Genomic DNA, 20,670 nt, shown 5'->3' on the forward strand with positions numbered 1-20,670 from the left:
TTATAAGGTATAATCTTAACTTACTTGTTGATACTTGCAGCATGATAATTTTTTTGGGGAACTTTGGGGAACTTTGGGGAACTTTGGGGAATTTTGGGGAACTTTCTGAAGTTCCCCAAAAAAAAGTTCCCCAAAGTTCCCCAAAATTCCCCAAAATTATTTGTTTCATTGATAATTTTTTGGGGAACTTTGGGAAAGTCCCCCAGGTTTCCTGAAGTTCCCCAAAAAAAAGTTCCCCAAAACTCCCCAAAGTTCCCCTTGGACCCCCCCCCCCCCCCCCCCCTATATAACATCTTTTAAATAACGTCGTCCCCACATAAAAAGGTTCCATTTCGACCCTTTTAAAAGAGTGGTCGATAATCCAAGACGATATCATACTTTCGTGAAAATTTTAATGAAAAAATATAAAAAACATGATGGAATATTAGAAAATAGAAAAGCCTTCAGTAATAATAGTTTGTACCTGGCCGTGATTTAAAACGATGCTAATCGATAATCTCAACCTAATAATTTTCTATGTGAAGACGACGAATTATGATGACTCATATTATACCTAAGGTTTTTGTAAATATTTATATCCCTTCCTGAACTATCGTCTATCAGTGTTATTTGAGTTTATAAATTGCTAAATCCGAAAATATATACCAATACCTAATATGGTTTTATCAAATTTAGATTTGTTAAATTTCATTGAGTCTAACCCCTGTTTTTAGATACATCAGATAAAATCTGTCTCGTAACCAACTGCCCGTTTATTAAATCACACTTCAAATAGGAAGATCCAATACAAGATGATAAACGACATGCAGCTGGCAGTTTTCTGTAACCTAATGGGTAGCATTATCTTTATCATGGTGATAATGTACCACTACGTCTGGGTTAACAACATCAAGAAACCTTCTCTTACCCAGTAACTCCTTATATGGGCATCACGTGATCGGTAGCTTCTTATATGGGGCCATAGAACACGTGACCAGATGACGCGTGACGTTATAGTTAGGGCCGTGACGTCACACATACTCACACCAGATTACCTAATAATTTTACACTATCAGTTCAGACGATAACTTTTTCAGACGAAGATATGACTCTTTTGACATATTATACGGATCTGTTGAACAGACAACATGTTGGAAACATCTCATGAGTGTGTTTCAAACCTTCTTACGTGCTTACATTTTTGAAAATATCATTCGAAATCAATATTCCATAACTACAAACTATAATAAATGAGCTGATGAATTTTTAAATTTATTTAAGTTGTCATTGAGATTGATAAATGATAGGCTAAGTATTTTATTACAGTTTATGGGTTTTAATGTTATTGATGAAGTACTAAACGATTAATTACCACAAACGAGTATTTTTATTAAAATAATAATCGGAAATTGCTCAACTAAAGACTATTCCCGTACCACGCAAACAGATAGTGTTATAAAATACTCATATTGTACACTGAGGTGGATTTAGTGTCTTTCGACTTTGCTAATTCGAGTGTTTTGAAATACAATGTCAATTAAACAACCAGCTTATTGACCGATCAATTAGCTAAATTATCAACTAATTACTAATCAGTAGATGGATGTGCCAGGGTCCCTGAAGTCGTTAGCACCCTACCTGAGACTATGCAAGCAGTTCGAGTCTAGAGACCCTGTCGTAGCTTATCATTGTGAGTATCTTTATAGTAACACTTAATAGTAACTGAGTAACTAACTATAAATTGTAATAGTAACTAACTGTAATAGTAACTAACTGTAATAGTAACTAACTGTAATAATAACTATCAATGTTACCATGATAAACTTTATTTAACTATTGCTATGGTGTCCTTCGTAATCTTCTACAGCAGATTGTGCTTTAATTGCCTGTAGCACTGCACTGTAAGACGTAAGTAGATGAAACTGGTCATACCAATCCTTCAATCATTACCGATTATATGTCCTTGTGACAATACATTATAGCTTCACCGCTTGTGGCGAGGTGCTGCGACCTGTACAACATGTTTACACTCCAATAATCATATACACGCTACACAGATATATCATAGAACTGATTTACTGTTCCCTGCAGGTCAACTGTACTTTGTACAGAAGGGGATCCAGTTATGCAGCAGCGATGCTGAGGGTAAAATGTTTCTGTTGGGGATTATGGATAAACTGGAACAGGTGCTTTATCTATCTATAATCTGAATTTGAATATTCTCTTTATCTATCTATAATCTGAATTTGAATATTCTCTTTATCTATCTATAATCTGAATTTGAATATTATCTCGATATTTCCTCATGCAATGTTGGAAGTTCCAACCAGAAACAGCTCTAAAGACTAATTTCCAAAATAAACAGACTTATTTGTGACCATATCTAAAACATACATATAATTGTCTAAAACTGGTTCTGTTCCAGGCAAAGTCGAACCTGATAGCTCAGCAGAACGAAGCAGTAGGTAACGATATAGTCGCCTCCTCACACATTGAGAGTAAAGCTCTGCAACTATTCCTCTTTGCGGACAGAGAGGACAGAGCTGGTAACTTTGATGTGTAGGTTATTATTGTTACTTTTTACTGTAGCAACTACTGTTACCATAATGACAACTTGTAGGTTATTATTTTTACTTTTTAATGGTACTATAGCAATTAGCAACCAGTGTTACTATAGTGACAACTTGTAGGTTATTATTGTTACTTTTTAATGTTAGTAAAGTAATAGCAACCAGTGTTACCATATTAACAACTTATAGGTTTTATTGTTAAATGTTAATTTTGATCAATGTTGGTTTTAATAATTAATAACATAGAACCATCCTGATACGAGTGTGTTGATATTATACAGTAGTATTTACTACACAAAATGACAGGAAGGTCATAAAGACGTTCTACACAGCGTCACTACTGTTCGAACTGTTAACTCTATTTGACGCCCTCAACGAAGAGAACGCGTACCAGAAAAAATATGCGCAGTGGAAGGCTACCTACTTAGAGAGGTTAGTGTATTGTTGAGACTCCTTGTGGACACTACCTTTATTAAAGGTCCCTGAAGTGAGGGGATATTATCTGTTAACTTCTAGCTCTGGCAACTTGATATTTAGTATGTTACATACATACATGTTACATGGTAAGGTCTCCTCCTAGTCGTTGGAGTGGGCTACATCACACACATCGCGTTGGCGGCGTAACATATGTCTCCACTGTACTCGGTTGGTAGCCAAAGCTTCTGTTGTGTCGTTGTCGATGTTTTCAACACCTGTAAACTTAGCAGCATCTTCGAGTACGCAGGACTTCCAGTTCTTACGGGGTCTGCCCCTTGACCTCTTTCCATAATTTGGCTTCCAGTTCAACAGAAACCTCGGTAGTCTAGAGTCTGGCATTCTAACTACATGTCCATACCAACGTAGCCTGGCAGCACTGATGAAAGTCTCAACTGACTTGATGCCAGCCCTCCTAAGAACTTCGTCGTTGGTCACATGAAAGAACCACTTAATCCTAAGTATCCTTCTCAAGGAGGTTTGATGGAAAACCTCGAAGCGTTTCATCTGCTTTTTGGTGGTGTTCCAGACTTCAGCTCCATACAACAAGATGGTGAGAACAGCAGCCCTATAGATCCTGATCTTGGTTGGAGTCTTTATAGTTCTGCTATTCCAAATGTTCCAGAGCTGATGAAAGGCGCCATTAGCCTTCTGGATACGGACATCCAGGTCTCTGTTGATTGTCCCATCCCCACTGATAGTTGCACCCAGGTAGACAAAGTTGCTAACCTGCTCGACGGGTTCACCCTCATCCGACAGCTCAATACAATCATCCTTGATGAAAGGTCGCTGGGAGGCGCACTTGCTTACAGCCATGCATTGGGTCTTCTTTGCATTTATTCTGAGCCCAGCGTAGGAGCTGTAATGAACTAATAGATCAGTTGATTCCTGTAGGCCTTCCCCTGAGTTGTCCATAATAGCCATGTCATCAGCATAATCGGTGTCCAGAATGACCTTTTCCTCGACCGTCTTCATCTTTTTCTGCAGCACTGCGCCCTGACTGATGATCTTGTTGGTCTCAGCCAGAAATGCAGAAAAGTTTAGGCAGAAATTAAAGACAGGAGGTGCTTGAATGTCACCCTGACCTGTGCTTGAATTAACATCAAACCAGTCTGTCAGCTCCCCATTAACCCTCACGGCACTCATGGTACCCCCAAAAAATGACTGAAATATTCTGACATATTTTTCAGGCAGCCCATAGTGTCTCATACTGCACCAAATAAAGTCCCTTCTGATAGAATCGAACGCTGCCTTGAAATCGACAAAATTAATGTAAAGAGGAATGTTAAACTCAAGACAGTTATGAATAATAGTTCGGAGAGAATAAATCTGATCAATGCATGAGCGGTTCTGTCTAAGTCCGCACTGATTCTCCCTGAGGAGACACTCCATACCAGCATGTAACCGCTTAAGAAGAATCATCTGAAAAAGCTTGGATTTAGTATGTACTATGTACTATGTACTATGTACTATGTACTATGTACTAAGTACTATGTACTATGTACTATGTACTATGTGCTATGTACTATATACTATGTACTACAATACTTTGTTTCAGGTGCAGGAGAAGTGGCGAGGAGCCGGTAGCCGGACCTGCGCTACACGACCAGGAGCAGGCTGAGGCTGAAGCTGATTACAATGAGCAGGTAATATTCCCAACTAGCAGGTCCACTTTATGTTGACCTTACTTAGAGTCCTATTTATTTTCCATCTCTCTAGAGGCAGTAGCTTACAAATTATGAACAAGTACTAAATTAAGAATATTTTGGGTTGCACATTATGGAGCATTATTCCTAACTTTTCAGCCTGGAGCTTCTGGAATTGATGCACAACCGACGTTTAACCAACCGGAACAACCAGCTCAACCGACCTATCACCAGCCAGAACAACCAACTTACAATCCGCCAGCTCAACCAACCTACAATCCACCACCTCAACCAAAGTATAATCCACCAGCCCAGCCAACTTATAATCCACCAGCCCAGCCAACTTATAATCCGCCAGCTCAACCAACTTATAATCCGCCAGCCCAGCCCAGCTACAATCCACCAGCTCCTGCAGCGGCGAGTCAACCCTCTGCAACAGGTGTAACAACTCTGGGAAGTGGTGAATTGGTGAGTGAAATATTTCACTATGATAATTGTGTAAACAATTGTGTAAAAATTGCTCAAGAAATCTTACTATATATCTTACTATATATAAAGCGAGACGATATATATGTATGTATATATATGTATGTATATATATGTATGTATATCGGTACAAAGCAAACTATGCAATTGTCAAACTATAAGTTTCATGTTTGAAAAGCAATCTTCAGTGACATAATTAACATAAAAATGGCAAACATAATACAACACAGTGCTCCTTTATCAAATTTTATAATTAACAATTAACAATTACTCAATACTACAAAACCTATATAAATAACTACAAATCCTAATAACTAATAAATACTAACTAAATATGTCTAACTAAGAATTTCCTAGAGTGCCTACATTTAGAAATAATTTCTGATCTTTTATTAATAATGCCTGGGGTTTTAAGTATGTATAGTTTCTCGTCTAAGCAGAGGCCACAATGCCCCGCTCCAGCCTTATATTTCTTCGATTTAGTAATAATCTTCCAGTCTATGCTATATTCAATCATCTTCTCCTTGAATATAGCATAGACTGGAAGATTATTACTAAATCGAAGAAATATAAGGCTGGAGCGGGGCATTGTGGCCTCTGCTTAGACGAGAAACTATACATACTTAAAACCCCAGGCATTATTAATAAAAGATCAGAAATTATTTCTAAATGTAGGCACTCTAGGAAATTCTTAGTTAGACATATTTAGTTAGTATTTATTAGTTATTAGGATTTGTAGTTATTTATATAGGTTTTGTAGTATTGAGTAATTGTTAATTGTTAATTATAAAATTTGATAAAGGAGCACTGTGTTGTATTATGTTTGCCATTTTTATGTTAATTATGTCACTGAAGATTGCTTTTCAAACATGAAACTTATAGTTTGACAATTGCATAGTTTGCTTTGTACCGATATTTCATGCTCCTAGCTACAGCTAGTAGAGCCCTTTTTCTATAAGAGAAGAAAACCAGTTGTATATGTATGTATATATGATATATATATCCGTGCCATTTTACTGACACCACGGCATCAACTTTAACGCAACTTTCCGCAAAAACCGTAAAAGATATACAACTGAAACTTTTTTGACTGGGTCAAATGCTTTAATGGCCTTCAAATCAGCATGAAAAAATAAAAAATTGGCCAAGGAATAATAATTTTAATGCCCAAAATTTGGACTCCCAAGTGGTGTCAAAAACGCGAATTAAGGGGAGATACACCAAAAACGTTTTTGCTCCGAACATCGATTTTATTTTATATTATGGTTAAATTGACAAAAAGAATAAGATTGCACACCTTCAAAATTTTCAAAAAATATTCCCTCATCGAGAAAAAAAATATTTTTCTTTTTCGAAAATTTTTAAAATTTGGAGAAGTCTGTCACTGTAATACCGATAGTTCGGCCATTTTAGAAGTTTTTAGGCTGATTTTGTTACTGAACATTACTTACAATCCGTACAAGAAGCTAATGAAAGGATTATATAATTGAACGATAAATGACGAAGTTACAGACCAAACAAGGTCGAAAAATAAAAATTGTAGGATTTCTCTCAGATTTGAGTTTTAAGCTATGCAATGTGGCCTCAAACGACTTAGTAAAATTGGTCGTAAAAAAGGGCAAAAAAGGCAGATTTAAGGCTTAAAATGCCTATAACTCAAAAAGTATCAGTTTTTTTTGTAATAATTTTTACAAGATCGTAATCAGCTTGGCAAGACGAATCTTTTAGTACCAAATAGGTGCTTTTAGAAGACAAATTGTCTGAAATAATTTTCTAGCTCGAACACAAGGGTCCCCCCTTGTATAAATTTTGTACAAATTGTACACATTTTTTTACAAATTTTGTGTCTTTAAATATTATAAATGTCGTACTAAAAGATTTGTCTTACCAAGTTGATTACGATCCTGTAAAAATTATTTCAAAAAAACTGATACTTTTTGAGTTATAGGCATTTTAAGCCTTAAATCTGCCTTTTTTGCCCTTTTTTACGATGAATTTTACTAAGTCGTTTGAGGCCACATTGCATAGCTTAAAACTCAAATCTGGGAGAAATCCTACTCCAAAAAGTTTGATATGATCATCAGCTACACTCACAAGAATTTTTGAAGCGATATCTGCTGACCCGGGTGATTGGTGAAATGTACAACTTTAGAAGTGGGAAAAATTTCAATTTTTATTTTTTCGACCTTGTTTGGTCTGTAACTTCGTCATTTATCGTTCAATTATATAATCCTTTCATTAGCTTCTTGTACGGATTGTAAGTAATGTTCAGTAACAAAATCAGACAAAAAACTTCTAAAATGGCCGAACTATCGGTATTACAGTGACAGACTTCTCCAAATTTTAAAAATTTTCGAAAAAGAAAAATATTTTTTTTCTCGATGAGTGAATATTTTTTGAAAATTTTGAAGGTGTGCAATCTTATTCTTTTTGTCTATTTAACCATAATATAAAATAAAATCGATGTTCGGAGCAAAAACGTTTTTGGTGTATCTCCCCTTAAATAGGTAATAATTATTTTAGTCTGTCGAGTCTTGACACCACTTTTGGGTTAGACGGGTTCCTGCTAGTACATATAAAGCGAGACGATATTGTATATCCGTACCATTTTACTGACACCACGGCATCAACTTTAACACGACTTTCCGCAAAAACAGAAACTTTTTTGACTGGGTCAAATGCTTTAAGTTTAAGGTTTACAGGTTTACAGGTTTACAGGTTTACAAAAAATAGATCTATATTACAGTGAGATAATGTCAGATCAGCATAGCTAAAGGTCAAAGTCCGAAATCCAAATAGAAAATCCGTTACCATTAAGGTGTTTGATGAGTGTAAAGAAAAAGTGAAAATGAAGGGGCTGTGGAGGAAATGTGATATCCCGTACTGAGACACTAATGTTCGTGTTTCTTCTTTATAGGGAATCGTGTTCTGCACAGCTGAGCGACGAACTTGGTGAATTCCACTATGTGCTCCGGTAGAAAGAGGCTCTTCATGTCATGAAATAGTAATGACTTTGTGGGCTCCTTCATGTTAGTCCTACTGGAATGGTACCTGGGACATGTTCTAAGGAAGTGTTCTTCATCTTCTATTATCAGATCAACACAAGGAAGATTAACAAAGAGCTCCATCATGGACTTTTCGCTGCAGAATTCACAAATTCTGTGATGTTGACTTCCAGTTCTGCTTCCATATCTTCCAGTTTCTACGTTTAGCTTATGTCCGCTCATTCGGATCCTAGCCACTAAGTTGCTTCCAGTTCTCGACGGTAGCGTGAGGTACGGCTCCTGCTCGAAAGCACCTTTAACTTTATTATAGAACGTAAGCTTCTTATTGCTTTGTCTTTCTGTTTCCCATAGATTGATAAATCGGTTATGTGCCCTTTCCTGACATAACAATGGGTTGTAAAGTTGATGTTCAAGTTTGTTCTCGTCGAGTATCATTAGCATTGATTCCAGTGCTCTGAACCAACCTAAATCAAGTTTCTTCTGCTCAGCAAAAGCGTGCCTGGCTAGGGCTGGTGAGTCTTCTAGTTCAAGTCTTGCAAGGCGATTATGGAAATCGGTGACTTGTTTAACATATCGAACTACAATAGGGGTTCTTCCGCAGTCTCCCCAAACAGCTGCGTTGGATGTAGATTTGCCAACTCCAAGGGTCCATTTAAGGATGGCGAGGTGCATTCTTTCGAATGGGTCAGCTGCAATGCCTGCCAGTGGGGATTGCTTCGTATTGTCAGTTGTGCTGGCAAAAGCCTTAATTCCTGAGCTACTGCTGATCCAGACTTCCACTCCGTACGATACAACTGGCAGTATGAGGGAGTCGAGCAGTTTAAGAACTGCGACCTTGGATATATTGTTAAGGTCTACTTCACTTTTCAGTCCAAAGTATGCCCGGAGAGCTTTTTGTCGTAGAAGGTTTAGTGCTGTCTTAAAGCTGCCCGACAGTGAGAAGGTGATCCCTAAATAGCAATATGTTTTCGCTGATGGGATTGTTGCTCCCATGTACTGAAAACCGTAACTCTCTTTGAGTTGCCTTCCACTTTTATTAAAAATCATGATGGCGGTTTTCTTGGTGTTCACCGTGAGCCCCCATTCTCTGCAGAATGACTCAAGTTCAGAGATCATGACCTGAAGACTTTCTTTCGAAAGTGCGAGGAGGACAAGATCATCTGCCCACAAGAGGTGGGTCAGAATAGTTTCATTCAGCAATGGACTTGAGATGTCTTGAACACTGTTCAGTCGTTCCGAAAGTTCATGGATGTAAGTTTTGAATAGTTCGGGGCTCATTGGGTGGCCCTGCTCCGTACCTGCAAGAATATCAAATGAGTCTGATATTTTAGCGATCAGCTTGATCTTAGCTTTGGAATTCTTGTACATATGTTCTAGACATTTTAGGAATTTTCCATCTATACCAAGGGTTGAGAGCTTGTACAGAAGAGCTTCACGACTGATGGAGTCGAAAGCTTTGCGAAAATCCACGAAACAAGAATAGAGTCTTTGTCCTTTGTTATTCACGTATTTGTCTACACAAGTGGAAAGGGTGAACAGATGATCCACAGTTCTAGCATTCTTACAGAAGCCAAGCTGGTTTACTGTGTCCGGGCAATGTTCCTTCCTGAATTTTAGCAAACGGTCCAATAGGATTGTCGCGAAAAGTTTACCAAGGTTGCTCCCGATCGCAATGGCTCTGTAGTTATCGGGGTCGTAGATACATCCTTTCTTGTGGAGTGGGCTCACAATCGTAGTGTTCCATGGGTAGACACCAAGGTCCAAGCAACCATTAAAGAGCTTAACTAACACTGAGAGAGCGCAGTGGTTCTGGGCGGCAGACTTAAGCTGCTCATTGAGTAAACAATCTAGTCCAACTGCCTTACCGTTCTTAAGTGTTTTCACCGCATGTACAACCTCTTTCGATGATATCTCATCATTTAGTATGCTCATTATTTGTTCATTTGCTTTAGTCACTGTTCTATTCTGTGGGAAGTTTGTATCCTTCTTTTTGTAGAGATCCAGAAAGAATTGGTAGAACTTCGCCATGTCGAATATGTCCAGCTTGGAGGGTTTTTCGTTAAACTTCTTCAGTTTCTTCAAGTTCTTCCACGAAATCTTATTTTCCTGCAGAATTTCCTGGTTTAACTCTTGGAAGAAAACAGCCTTTTTCCTTTTTAACAATTTTTTATAGTCCTTCTTCCTAGAGTAGAAGCGGATTCGTAGAAGGGCGTCCGAGGGGTTTTTCCCGTACTTCCTTGTTAGAATATTAAGCTCTCGCTTAGTTGTAATGCACTCAGCATCGAACCACTTTTGTTTTGGGCGGAGTTTACTGCGTCGTTTCTTTTTAGAAAAACACCTTATCTTTTGCTCACTATTGGCACAGTTTGAGGGTTGATCGGTGCAAAGTGCGCTTTCAAGAATGTGAACGAACTTCTTGTTCGTGGAGTAGATGTTTTCAACTGTATCAAGAGTTGAGGTCGAAATATCCAATAGCTGATTTGTTATTTCGGCCTTGTTAAGATTATCAGTAAACTGTTGGGCCGTTGCATCTCCATCCCATTTCGGTCTTTTAGGTGCATCTTGATGAAGCTCTTGAATTAATTCAGCGGCTATCATTTGGATTCTAACTGAGAGTTGACAGAGGATAGGTCTGTGATCTGATAGGTTAGTTAAGGAAAGAACTTTGAACCGTTTCACCATATTCCTGATGCTCGGTGAAACTGCTATGTAGTCAACGACACTTTGTCCGTTGTACTGATAGCAGGTGAGCTCACCAAAAATGTCACCAATGACATTGCCGTTCAATAGAGTGAGGTCACAGCTGCCCAGAAGGTCAAGGAATCTATTACCTCTTTCATTTAGTACAGAATCTTTACTGGCTCGGCAAGGTCTGGGTGCATTCGATTTCTTCTTTTTCATCCAGTCTTTTGTCACTGGGATGAAGTTGACACCACCTGTACGAGCATTTAGGTCACCTACTAGCATGATTTCAGAGTGACCAAGTTGCTCTCCGATAAAGTGGAGAAGAGCTTCAAGAGTATTCTCCTCAACTCCAAGACTCTTCATCCTGACTTTATAAGAGGAATTTTCGGGTGAGTCGTATATGTTTATCAGAGTGATGTTCTTTTCGGCCTTTGTGTACGTTTTCGAAATGGATACTGCTTGGATGTCTGTTGAACCTGTTTCGATTTGGGTAATGTACTTTTCGAGCGACCGTTGAACACCGATGCATAGGCCTCCTGATCTTGAGGATACCCTGTTTTTGTTAAAGCAGCGGTAGTTGGGCACCACTACTTCTCCCTTTGTTTCTTGTAGACAAAATATCGGTGACATCTCGATGATCTCACGAAACTCATCAATCTCGGTCTTGTTTCCTAGTGAGTGGTGAGATATGTTATTGATGTTCCATGACACAACTGAGAGGTCCTGATCATGGTTTTGTGCTGCGGTGTGGGATAGTTCATCAACTTTACTGCTATTGTCTCTCTGCAGTTTTCCCACAATTACGCTCCCTGTATTATTCATTATGATCGTTGCTTCGGGTGAACTCATGTAAAGTTTGCCTAGTTAGGGTTGACGTTCTATTAAGGGCATCTCGGCATCTGAGCCATAGTTTAGCTAAACCCTTGGGCGAAAGTCTCAGTGCTTCACCGTCTTTTGTAACATATCTCTCCAAGTAGCCGCTGAGGTTGTCATTACCGACTGTGCATATTCGGTCTTCATAGTAGTTCTCTTCTCTGAGCCATTTTATAAAGTCACCCATATATTGGTTGGCAGCTTGAATCTTTGTGTTGAGGTTAGGGTTACCTGGTGTTGGTATTATGAGCGAGTAACATATCTTGCAATTGGTTTCTTCTAAGGCCAATCGAAGGATACTTTTAAAGTTTCTTATGAAAGTGGGGAACGTTAGCCCCCTCTTGATGTCATTTATTCCCAAGTGAATAAAGATTATCTCAGGGTTGAAGCTTTTGATTTCGGATATGAGCTTCTGTTTTTCCACTAAGTCACTAACTGAGCTGTATTGCACTTTTTTAATATCATAACTTCTGGAGAATTTTCGCTGGTCGAAGTCTTCATGGTAAGAATCATACACTAGGAGTACTTTCTTTTTTCTTTGATACTCGTGACTTGACTTTGTGAGTGATGCTTGTTGTGGTTTATGAGTCACTTCGGGAGATGCTTCATGCAAATTCCCTTCAGCCTCGCCTGGAGGTTGGTCAATTATCGACGCCGTAGGTTCCGCATTAACCTCTAATATCTCCGAGTACAACGTGGTAGATGATGGGCACTTATGAATGGTTTCATCGTGATTTGACTCAACTTCCTTTGATATCGCCTTTTCTTTATCTCTAGTTGCGCTTAATTAAGAGTTGTTGCAGACAATTGATGGTATCATTTTGATTTGGCTCACAAGTAAAGTCGCTTAGCTGATCCATTATCATCTTTTCTTTATCTTTAACTGACTCTATAAGTTGTTGCAGGCCAAAGGTGATTCTTTCAATGTCGTCAGCAGATGGTTCCTCCATATCGGCTGTTTCATTTGCACTGTTCAGAGAATGAGGGATCATTTCTTCGGTTTGAGTTGCAATCTCGTACACAGTTGTTTCTGTCTGGGCGCAACTATCCGTCGTCGACGGACTTGTAGATAAACTGTTTCTTAGGGTTTCTGTCTGGACGCCGATATCCACTGTAAATGGACCAGTTTCTTCATGGGTTAAAATTTCATTTGTTACAGTTTCTCGTTGAGAGTCGGCATCCTGTGAGCGGCAGATGGTTGCTGTTTTAAGGGGACTATTCATTTTTAAATCTCGGCTTTTTTCTGCATCACAGTGACAAGAGCAGAGGACAGGCTTTGGAGAGATGTTAACCAAGGACTCCAACCTATCAACCGTTTGGGCTATTGAGTTAAATTTTTTCAGGGTCTCTTCAGAGCACCGTTGACTATCCGTATTTAGCGCTTTGATATTGATGAATAGGGTCTTATCATTTTCTTCCAGAAGGTGGAAGCGTTCAGCGATTTCAGTGTTGTTTTTAAGTGGGTTTTGTATTATGGCATCCATCTTCTTCGATAGTGCTGCAACCATACTTTCTTGCTTTAATAACCGATCATCTAGCTTCAGCATACAATTTTCCAGCGTTTTTAGGGGGCTTTCTACAACACTTAGTATTGTTGCGTTAATATCATGAGACTCAGGTGTTTGCTTAATTATGGTTGTCTTTATTCCCGGGCCAGGCTGTGCACAGACCGGTTCTGTACTAGTATAGTCGTCTTTGTGGTTCTGGCCCAACTTCGTCTTTCCTTTCTTCCCATGTTTCCCCTTCTTAGCATTTTTGTTTTTGACCGGGCTTTTATTGGAACCGTATAGATCAATGAACAGACCTGTGAGCTTGTTTTTTCTCTTTTCAGGCGTTCCGGCGATAGATGCACCTCGAGCGCTAAGTTCTTTCACTACTGCATCGTCTGTCAGGTATACGATCAGTTCTTTGATAACTTTCGGGTGAAGGGCATATCTATCACTTGTAACACTGTTTTGCAACGGAGAGTTACTTGATGCCACATTGCCCAGGTACTCAATGAAATACACTCGGCTCCAGTCTGCCGTTTTGTTGTAACATTTTATGTTGCACTCTTTTAGCCAACCTTTAACCACGGCCCCGTTCCTTAATCTGACAACTTCTTCGTGGGCGTTGTTTTGTAAGAATGGGGTCGGAATGGTAATGTTTGTAATCTTACTGTTATTGTCATTACTGCCAGGTAAAGAGTCAGATTGCGGAGGGTTACCAACTCCTGCTGTTTCCTGCTCTGTCTCCTCCGGCAGATTGGTCACCTCTACCTTACCCATCTTAAGTTCGTCATTGACCTGTTTCTCATTTGGGGCCACAGCAATCTCAGCAACACTTCCCTCTCCTTTATCTGTTTCTGTTTCTGTATTGACTGCGATACCAACATTTGAAGAACTTTCTTGGGCGAGATATCCATCTTCATCATCTCTGTCGTTGGGTACATTGACATCATTTTCTGAAATAGAGTCAGTTTCAGAGTGATTCATAATGCCAACCTTTTCTGTTCCAGAGTCCTCTGGTTCTTGATCGCATGAATCGTACTCACTGTCAGAGTCGGCATGATCAGGAGCTGAGAGTTTCTTCTCGTGAAAAGGTTCAGAGTCTTTCTTCTTTTCTTCATCTTCTGTTGTGACGTTCTTGCTATTTTCAGCTATCACACACTTTTTGTTGTCTTCCGCCATTGTTTCTTCTTGATGGCATGTGGTCTCCTTCCCGGCCTGATCGTCACTGGCATCATGTATTTTTCCATCTTCAACAACTACGCAATTTTGACAAGACCGTGACAAATTGCAGCCTTCATCACTGTTGCAGGGAATGATAACTATGTGGTAATCAGGTATATGCATTTCAAACTTCCTTTCGGGAGCAAAACTTGGTATCATAGATGCCCGAGTTTTCGAAGATATAGTTAAGAACGACCAGTTTCTCATTTCGACATCATAGACGTTGAGTGATAAGCGGGCAGCACGTTTAGGTAGCAGGTCGAGTCCCCTGCTCCTACCGATATGCAAGATTCCAAGCGGGTAGCAATTATCATCATCTAGTTTCATTCGTTTTGCTCTGTCCGACATGCTGGTGATTTTTAGACCGTTAAAGTTCTGATTGCATGATGTTGTGCGTGACATGTGACGGTTTATTTGACCGAGCAGGTAGAGGAGAGACTTTTGTTCGATCAGGTCACGTGGATGTTCGTCCAGTGAACTGATTCGTGTTACTCGATCAACCTCCTCTCGGCAGAACGTTATGGTAACTGTCGGGTTTGAGTTGTCAATCTGCATTAGGTCAGTTGACAGAGCTCTTTCCACCGCTTTAGAAATATTGCCCATATTCAAGCGGAATGGGTTATTCGTGTTCAGTAAATCATTTTCCAAATGTATACCGGCACCGTCGGTGCCACAGTCGTGAGTGCCACTTTCCCTTATTCTAGTGCATCCAACACCTCCCTGTGAAAAGGAGAGATTATGTGAATCATTTGAGGAAATCGTAGTGGTGGTTGGTTCAGAGTTATGTCTCATCCTCGCGACTGGTGTTTCGTTGAAAGCCGCGGATCTTTCGAGCGCAATCTTTTCTTTGAGTCTTCGTTTCAAAAGAGCTGTTGGGGTTGGTTTGTGGTACGGATCACGTCTGTATGAGCTCTCAGATTTGGAGCGTGACCTGCTTTTGAAATTCGTCCTCACTGGGGATGTGTAGTCCAGTTCGACATGTTTCCTCGGGGGTGTTCCTCTACTTGTTGGTACTTTCGAGGTCGGTGTCAGGTAAAGGGGGGAGGGTGAAGGACTGCCTGCAGGTTCTGATTTATCATCATCATCATATTCAGTTTCCTGAGAAATATCAGATAGATATGAGATGTCTCCGATAGTGTTCCCAACTGAGATGTTCAGGTTAACAGTGGTGTTGACTTGAGTGGTGTTAAACCCACTCACGTTACGTGCGATGTCCCATACTCTGGAAATTCCTCTAACGATTGACATATCTCTGATATTAATGAAGTTTACCGAACCTTGGTTGATATAGGTAGAATTAACAGGTAGTGGTAAAGGAGTCCACTGATCTCTTTTATCGTGAAGGTCGTTTGTCAAATCTACTTTTAAACTGTCATCATTTTCATCGATTCCTTCCTTCGTTAATTCGGTTGAAGTACGGCAAGGGGCTACTGCATCGTTTTCGCACTGCGTTTTCAGCTTCTCCCGTCTAAATCCCTCGTCTTCATCGTCTCCTCCATCACCATTTGACGACGAGTTGCTATTGTTAATAGCAGAGCGCGGTCGCAGGGGCCTCCTTCCGGATATAGATGAGTTCCTCCCTGCAGATGTTGATTCTTTCGTTGAGTTGTTGGCACTGTTCTTGTCTCTTTTCTCATTTTCGATGACAGCAGCAACTAGGGGGAAAAAGAATATTAGTCTAAGCAGTTCAACATTTATTGAGTTTTGCAAGATATAACTCTCACACAGTGTATAACTTGGATCATGTATATTTTGGGATACATGTCGTGTATAGCAGCAGCTCACACTCCCGGAAATGCTAGTAAGAGGAGTGCTGGAATATGAGGTGCTGTTTTTCTTATCAGTTACCCAGGACGGTGGTGCAATGGTACGCGCTAGACCTCCGGGTGGCGAGACTGCGGCCACACTCCGCCCGAGTTCTTGACTTTTGCCTTCATTGACACATATTTTGCTGTATAAAGAACAAAATAAATCTTGAGCAGACAGGCGGTGTAAGTGTGTGAAATTGGAGCTTTTAGTGCGATTTTGTGTGATGTAATAACATATAGTTATAATAGCAGTACTATAATACAAACGGATATATTGATATATTAATATACAGTATGATTTCAAGTACACATTCGCATTTAACATATTCAAAAGAGCTGCCCGGAAGTTCAAGTTAGTGTTTGTATTTAGTGGGGCTGCCCGGAAGTTCAAGTAGTTTGTAGTGTTTGTGGATGTAATTGCAGTGTCCTCCGTGATGTTGTCGGGACTTCGTGTTATCACAATCAGTTCTGCATTGTGTGTGCAGTTTCCTGTGTTCTGTCCGGCTAGTTCTGTAGTGCTGTGCTTGTTCTTCCCGGCTTTAGTCGACTGAGCTCTGTAACCACTGGGGGTGGGAAACTGGTCTGAGAGCTTTAAGTAATCTTCAAAACGAGTATCATTGTGTAAACTTCGGTAGTGCATATTATGATAGTTTGACTTAGCTGAATCACTAGGCATAAACAGAGTTCCTCTTGGCGGTCTCCTTCTCCAGGTTGTGGAGGGCTGGTCGATTAAAATTGTTACTGTTAGCATTTTACAGAGGAACAAAGGCGTTGCAAAACCGCGCAAGCAAAGATTAATGGCCTCCAAAATCAGCATGAAAAAATTAAACATTGGCCAAGAAATAAAAATGTTAGTTCTCAAAATTTGGACCCCCAAGTGATGTCAAAAACGCGAATTAAATAGGTAATAATTTATTTAGTCTCTTGAGTCTTGACACCACTTAAGGGTTAGATGGGTTCCTGCTAGTATTTAGAAAGTATGTGTTCCAATGAAAACCTTTTTAGCCCAAAATAACACCAAATCGACGTGAGGTCACGTGATTTCGCAGATTAAATTTTCCTTCAGAATAATGCCATGTGGAGAACAATTTTTAACATTTTTGTTACCATGTGTAGATCAACGGGAAAATGTCGACATTAGCGATGCCTGCTACAGTATCCACTCGTGTAGAAATTATATAGAAAATAATATGGTCTGAAATGTTGGATTTCGTTAAAAAAATTCTTGCCAAAATTACGAAACGGCGTGTTACATAATGTATACGATTTTCAAATTTAATATGGAATTAACTGGGCGGCGCTCGGCCGATCACTCCGCCATATCTGCATGCTTATAATAGTAAAGACTGGGGACCCAGGTTGTATGGAACATAATAAAATAAGCCATCACGCGCGGATCGGGAAATTGAGCGGCCATCCAATTCCACAAAAGAAAAGCTGCCGCATTTCTTGTTTCTGATTTACGAAATGATCCCAGCTTTTTTCATAAAATTATCATTTAGTCCAATTAATTAATTAGTCCGATTAATAAACCAATTATATTTCAGCTGCGACTAGACACAACGCAGTTTCAAAATCTTGACTATCAGCAGATAGAGAGGATACAGAAACTTTGCAGGTACCATCATTTGTAATCTTAAGTTTTTAATACATGTAAAAAAAATGTATATAACTATATAACTTAAATATGAAATTTGTATGCCCTTGGGTCAATCAGAACCGCTCAAAATCAGAAGTATTTGCAAAAACAAGTTCTTAATAAGCTGATATGAACTATTACTAATTATAACATTAAAATTGTACTGATAAGTACATTTACCAGGTTCGCTGGAAGTGCTCTAAACTATAAAGATTACAAAACAACTCTGGACAATCTACAGAAAGCTATTAATCTTATCAGAGTGGGCCAAGAAGAGTAACAACGTTGTTACAACGTACACGTGTCGCGCGCTGTGTTATTTTGCACGTGTTAAACCGGTATGTTACATTCCACAGAATCAGAATTAACAATACATTTGTTGGTGGAAGTGAGATATAGATTAATTTCTATTTTTACCTTTACTAAGGTGATTCAGGACTCACTTAGCAATGCAATATATGGAAGTTTCTTAATTTAAGTTTCTTTAACTTTTGATATTTAGCGCTTATTCCTTAAAAATGTAATCGGTTTTGTAGCTTTGGGAGCGATGTTGTTGGGTAATCGTGCTTCAATTAACAATCAAAGATCGAAAACAATTTTTGTTTACTTGACATTCTGAAGTGGACAAAATGCTCAATGATTTTGTAATTTTCAGCGTTTCAAATGACGATTACCCACGGCAATAATTTTAATGGGTTGTCGGTGGATTTGTTTGATTAATGATTATTGTTGTTTTTTGTGAATGCAAACAAATTTGAAGCGCCTTAATTTAAGGAATTGGTTCAATAATGTGCGATCTTTTTTTCGATCAAAAAACGATTATTTGCTAATTTGAGTTTGGTATTTGTTTCACAGTTGTGTTAACAACGATTATACTATTCCTTTTAATACTTGGAAATACGAGAGAATGTGAAATTATAGAAGTTACAAATTTGACTACAATTTATATTGTAATTATATCTGCAGCAAGATGTGAGCTGCGTTTTCACAGATCTGGATCTGTGATCATTGTGCATTAGTGGTCGTCTAATTAATCTAAATATGTAATATTATGTCTATGTAGATACCTAATTTGTATTTCGATATAGTTCGACATTATAAACTTGAGTTATCCTTGTTGTTGTATTGTTACTAAAAGTGGTGTCACATTGTCATACGTTGTATGACCCGCCGCGCACGAGTGGTAGAAACTCTACTATAGTGAAGCGACAGTGGGGGTCACACGTGATACAAGTGTCACAGCAGCAGAACCCTACATAACATTAACCTGAGGCAAAGTGATTCGCGCGGAGTGGCGTGTCCGTGTAAACTAAACTGTAAACGTAAACTGACACAGAAAATCATGTTATTCCGTTACCTAGCTGGGGACCCCATGCTATTAAGCCGTAGTACATACATATTACATTACACTGGATCGAGCTTACACAGTCTAATTTCCTGCCGCGCGCGCCTATATATACGTACGCGGCGCAGACTGGAGGAAATTACAGTTTACACTGTGTAAGCTCCAGTGTAATGTAATATGTATGTACTACGGCTTTATGTTCATAAACATTCGGAGAATAAACATTCGGAGAAATGACAGAAAAGACAATTTCGCATTTCAATTTTTACAGTTGGAAATTTAAATATGGGCCATGGGGTCGTTCATCACTTCACATATAACATATAACAATTTTTAGGGTAGCTACTAGTACTTTGACCATTGTTAATGGTCTGACCCGGCGCGCTCCTACTAAATCGCTCGCCCAAACTTTAAGAAAATTCTTGACGGATGTTACTCTTACCTGAGGACCCCAGGCTATTATGTTCATTAACGAATATAGATTTGGCGGAATGACAGGCTGAGCGCGGCCCAGTAAATGTTACTCGTCTAAATTTCTTCGAAATAGCGCGCGCCGCTTTCTTGATTCTTCTCGAAATGTTGCCCGATGGATGGCAAGAGCCCGATGGCAAGAGCTACGAAGTAGCGCGCGCTGGGTCAGATCATTAACAATGGTCAAGAAAATTTTTGTGAAAAGGCCCTTTAGGCATGAAAGTGATCTAGATCGGTGTTACTGGGCCGCGCTCAGCCTGTCATTCCGCCAAATCTATATTCGTTAATGAACATAATAGCCTGGGGTCCTCAGGTAAGATCGGTGTATTTTTGGACGCTGATTCCGAATCACCCTTACTGGCATTGGCGCCGCGCTCAGCCTGCCATTCTGCCAAATCTTTATCATTTATGTTAATGAACATAATAGCCTGGGGTCCTCAGGTAATGAACATAATAGCCTGGGGTCCTCAGGTAAGAATCACCCTCCATGACGTAGGGTTAAAATGCTTCTCTGGAGAGTTATGGGCAAAAAACCGTTTTGGTCACGTGACAGGCTAGTAAAACTTGAATTCGATTATTTAGGGTTCGGGTTAGGGTTAGGGTTGTGGTTAAGAATATGGATAGCTTCGGGGTTATGGTTAGGGTTAGGGTTGGGATAAGGGTTTATGTAAAACCGTTTTGTACGGCTGCAAAACCAAAAAAACCAAAGTCACGTGAAATTTTTGGGCGAGCGATTTAGTAAGAGCCGACCCGGCGCGCGCTACTTCGAAGAAATTTAGACGAGTAACATCCGTCAACTAGTACTATATCAAACTTAAACTAGCGTAATCATTTGAAAATCCTCCTCCCGGCCCCTCGGCTGATTACTTAATATGTATACGACCCCTATATATATATGTAATTTTTGTAGGTTTATAAATATAATCTAAGACGTGTGCTAAGTGCGTTCAAAACGAGAGACAAAGCCACCATCAACCA

At 39.4% G+C, this 20,670-nt stretch overlaps 1 protein-coding gene across 1 annotated transcript; it reads left to right on the top strand.

The window, feature by feature from the left end:
• The first annotated feature begins 773 nt into the window (after window positions 1-773).
• On the top strand, window positions 774-18,978 carry LOC134812297 (vacuolar protein sorting-associated protein VTA1 homolog). Its single transcript, XM_063819678.1, has 8 exons — window positions 774-1,669; window positions 2,071-2,165; window positions 2,405-2,538; window positions 2,856-2,981; window positions 4,582-4,669; window positions 4,829-5,137; window positions 17,785-17,855; window positions 18,060-18,978. Exons 1-8 carry the CDS (start codon window positions 1,579-1,581, stop codon window positions 18,154-18,156), a joined length of 1,011 nt encoding a protein of 336 aa, XP_063675748.1. The 5' UTR covers window positions 774-1,578; the 3' UTR covers window positions 18,157-18,978.
• Window positions 18,979-20,670: the final 1,692 nt, after the last annotated feature.

The sequence above is a fragment of the Bolinopsis microptera genome, chromosome 3 (assembly GCF_026151205.1).
Source record: "Bolinopsis microptera isolate Bmic1 chromosome 3, MBARI_Bmic_1.0, whole genome shotgun sequence".
NCBI classification, from domain to species: domain Eukaryota; kingdom Metazoa; phylum Ctenophora; class Tentaculata; order Lobata; family Bolinopsidae; genus Bolinopsis; species Bolinopsis microptera.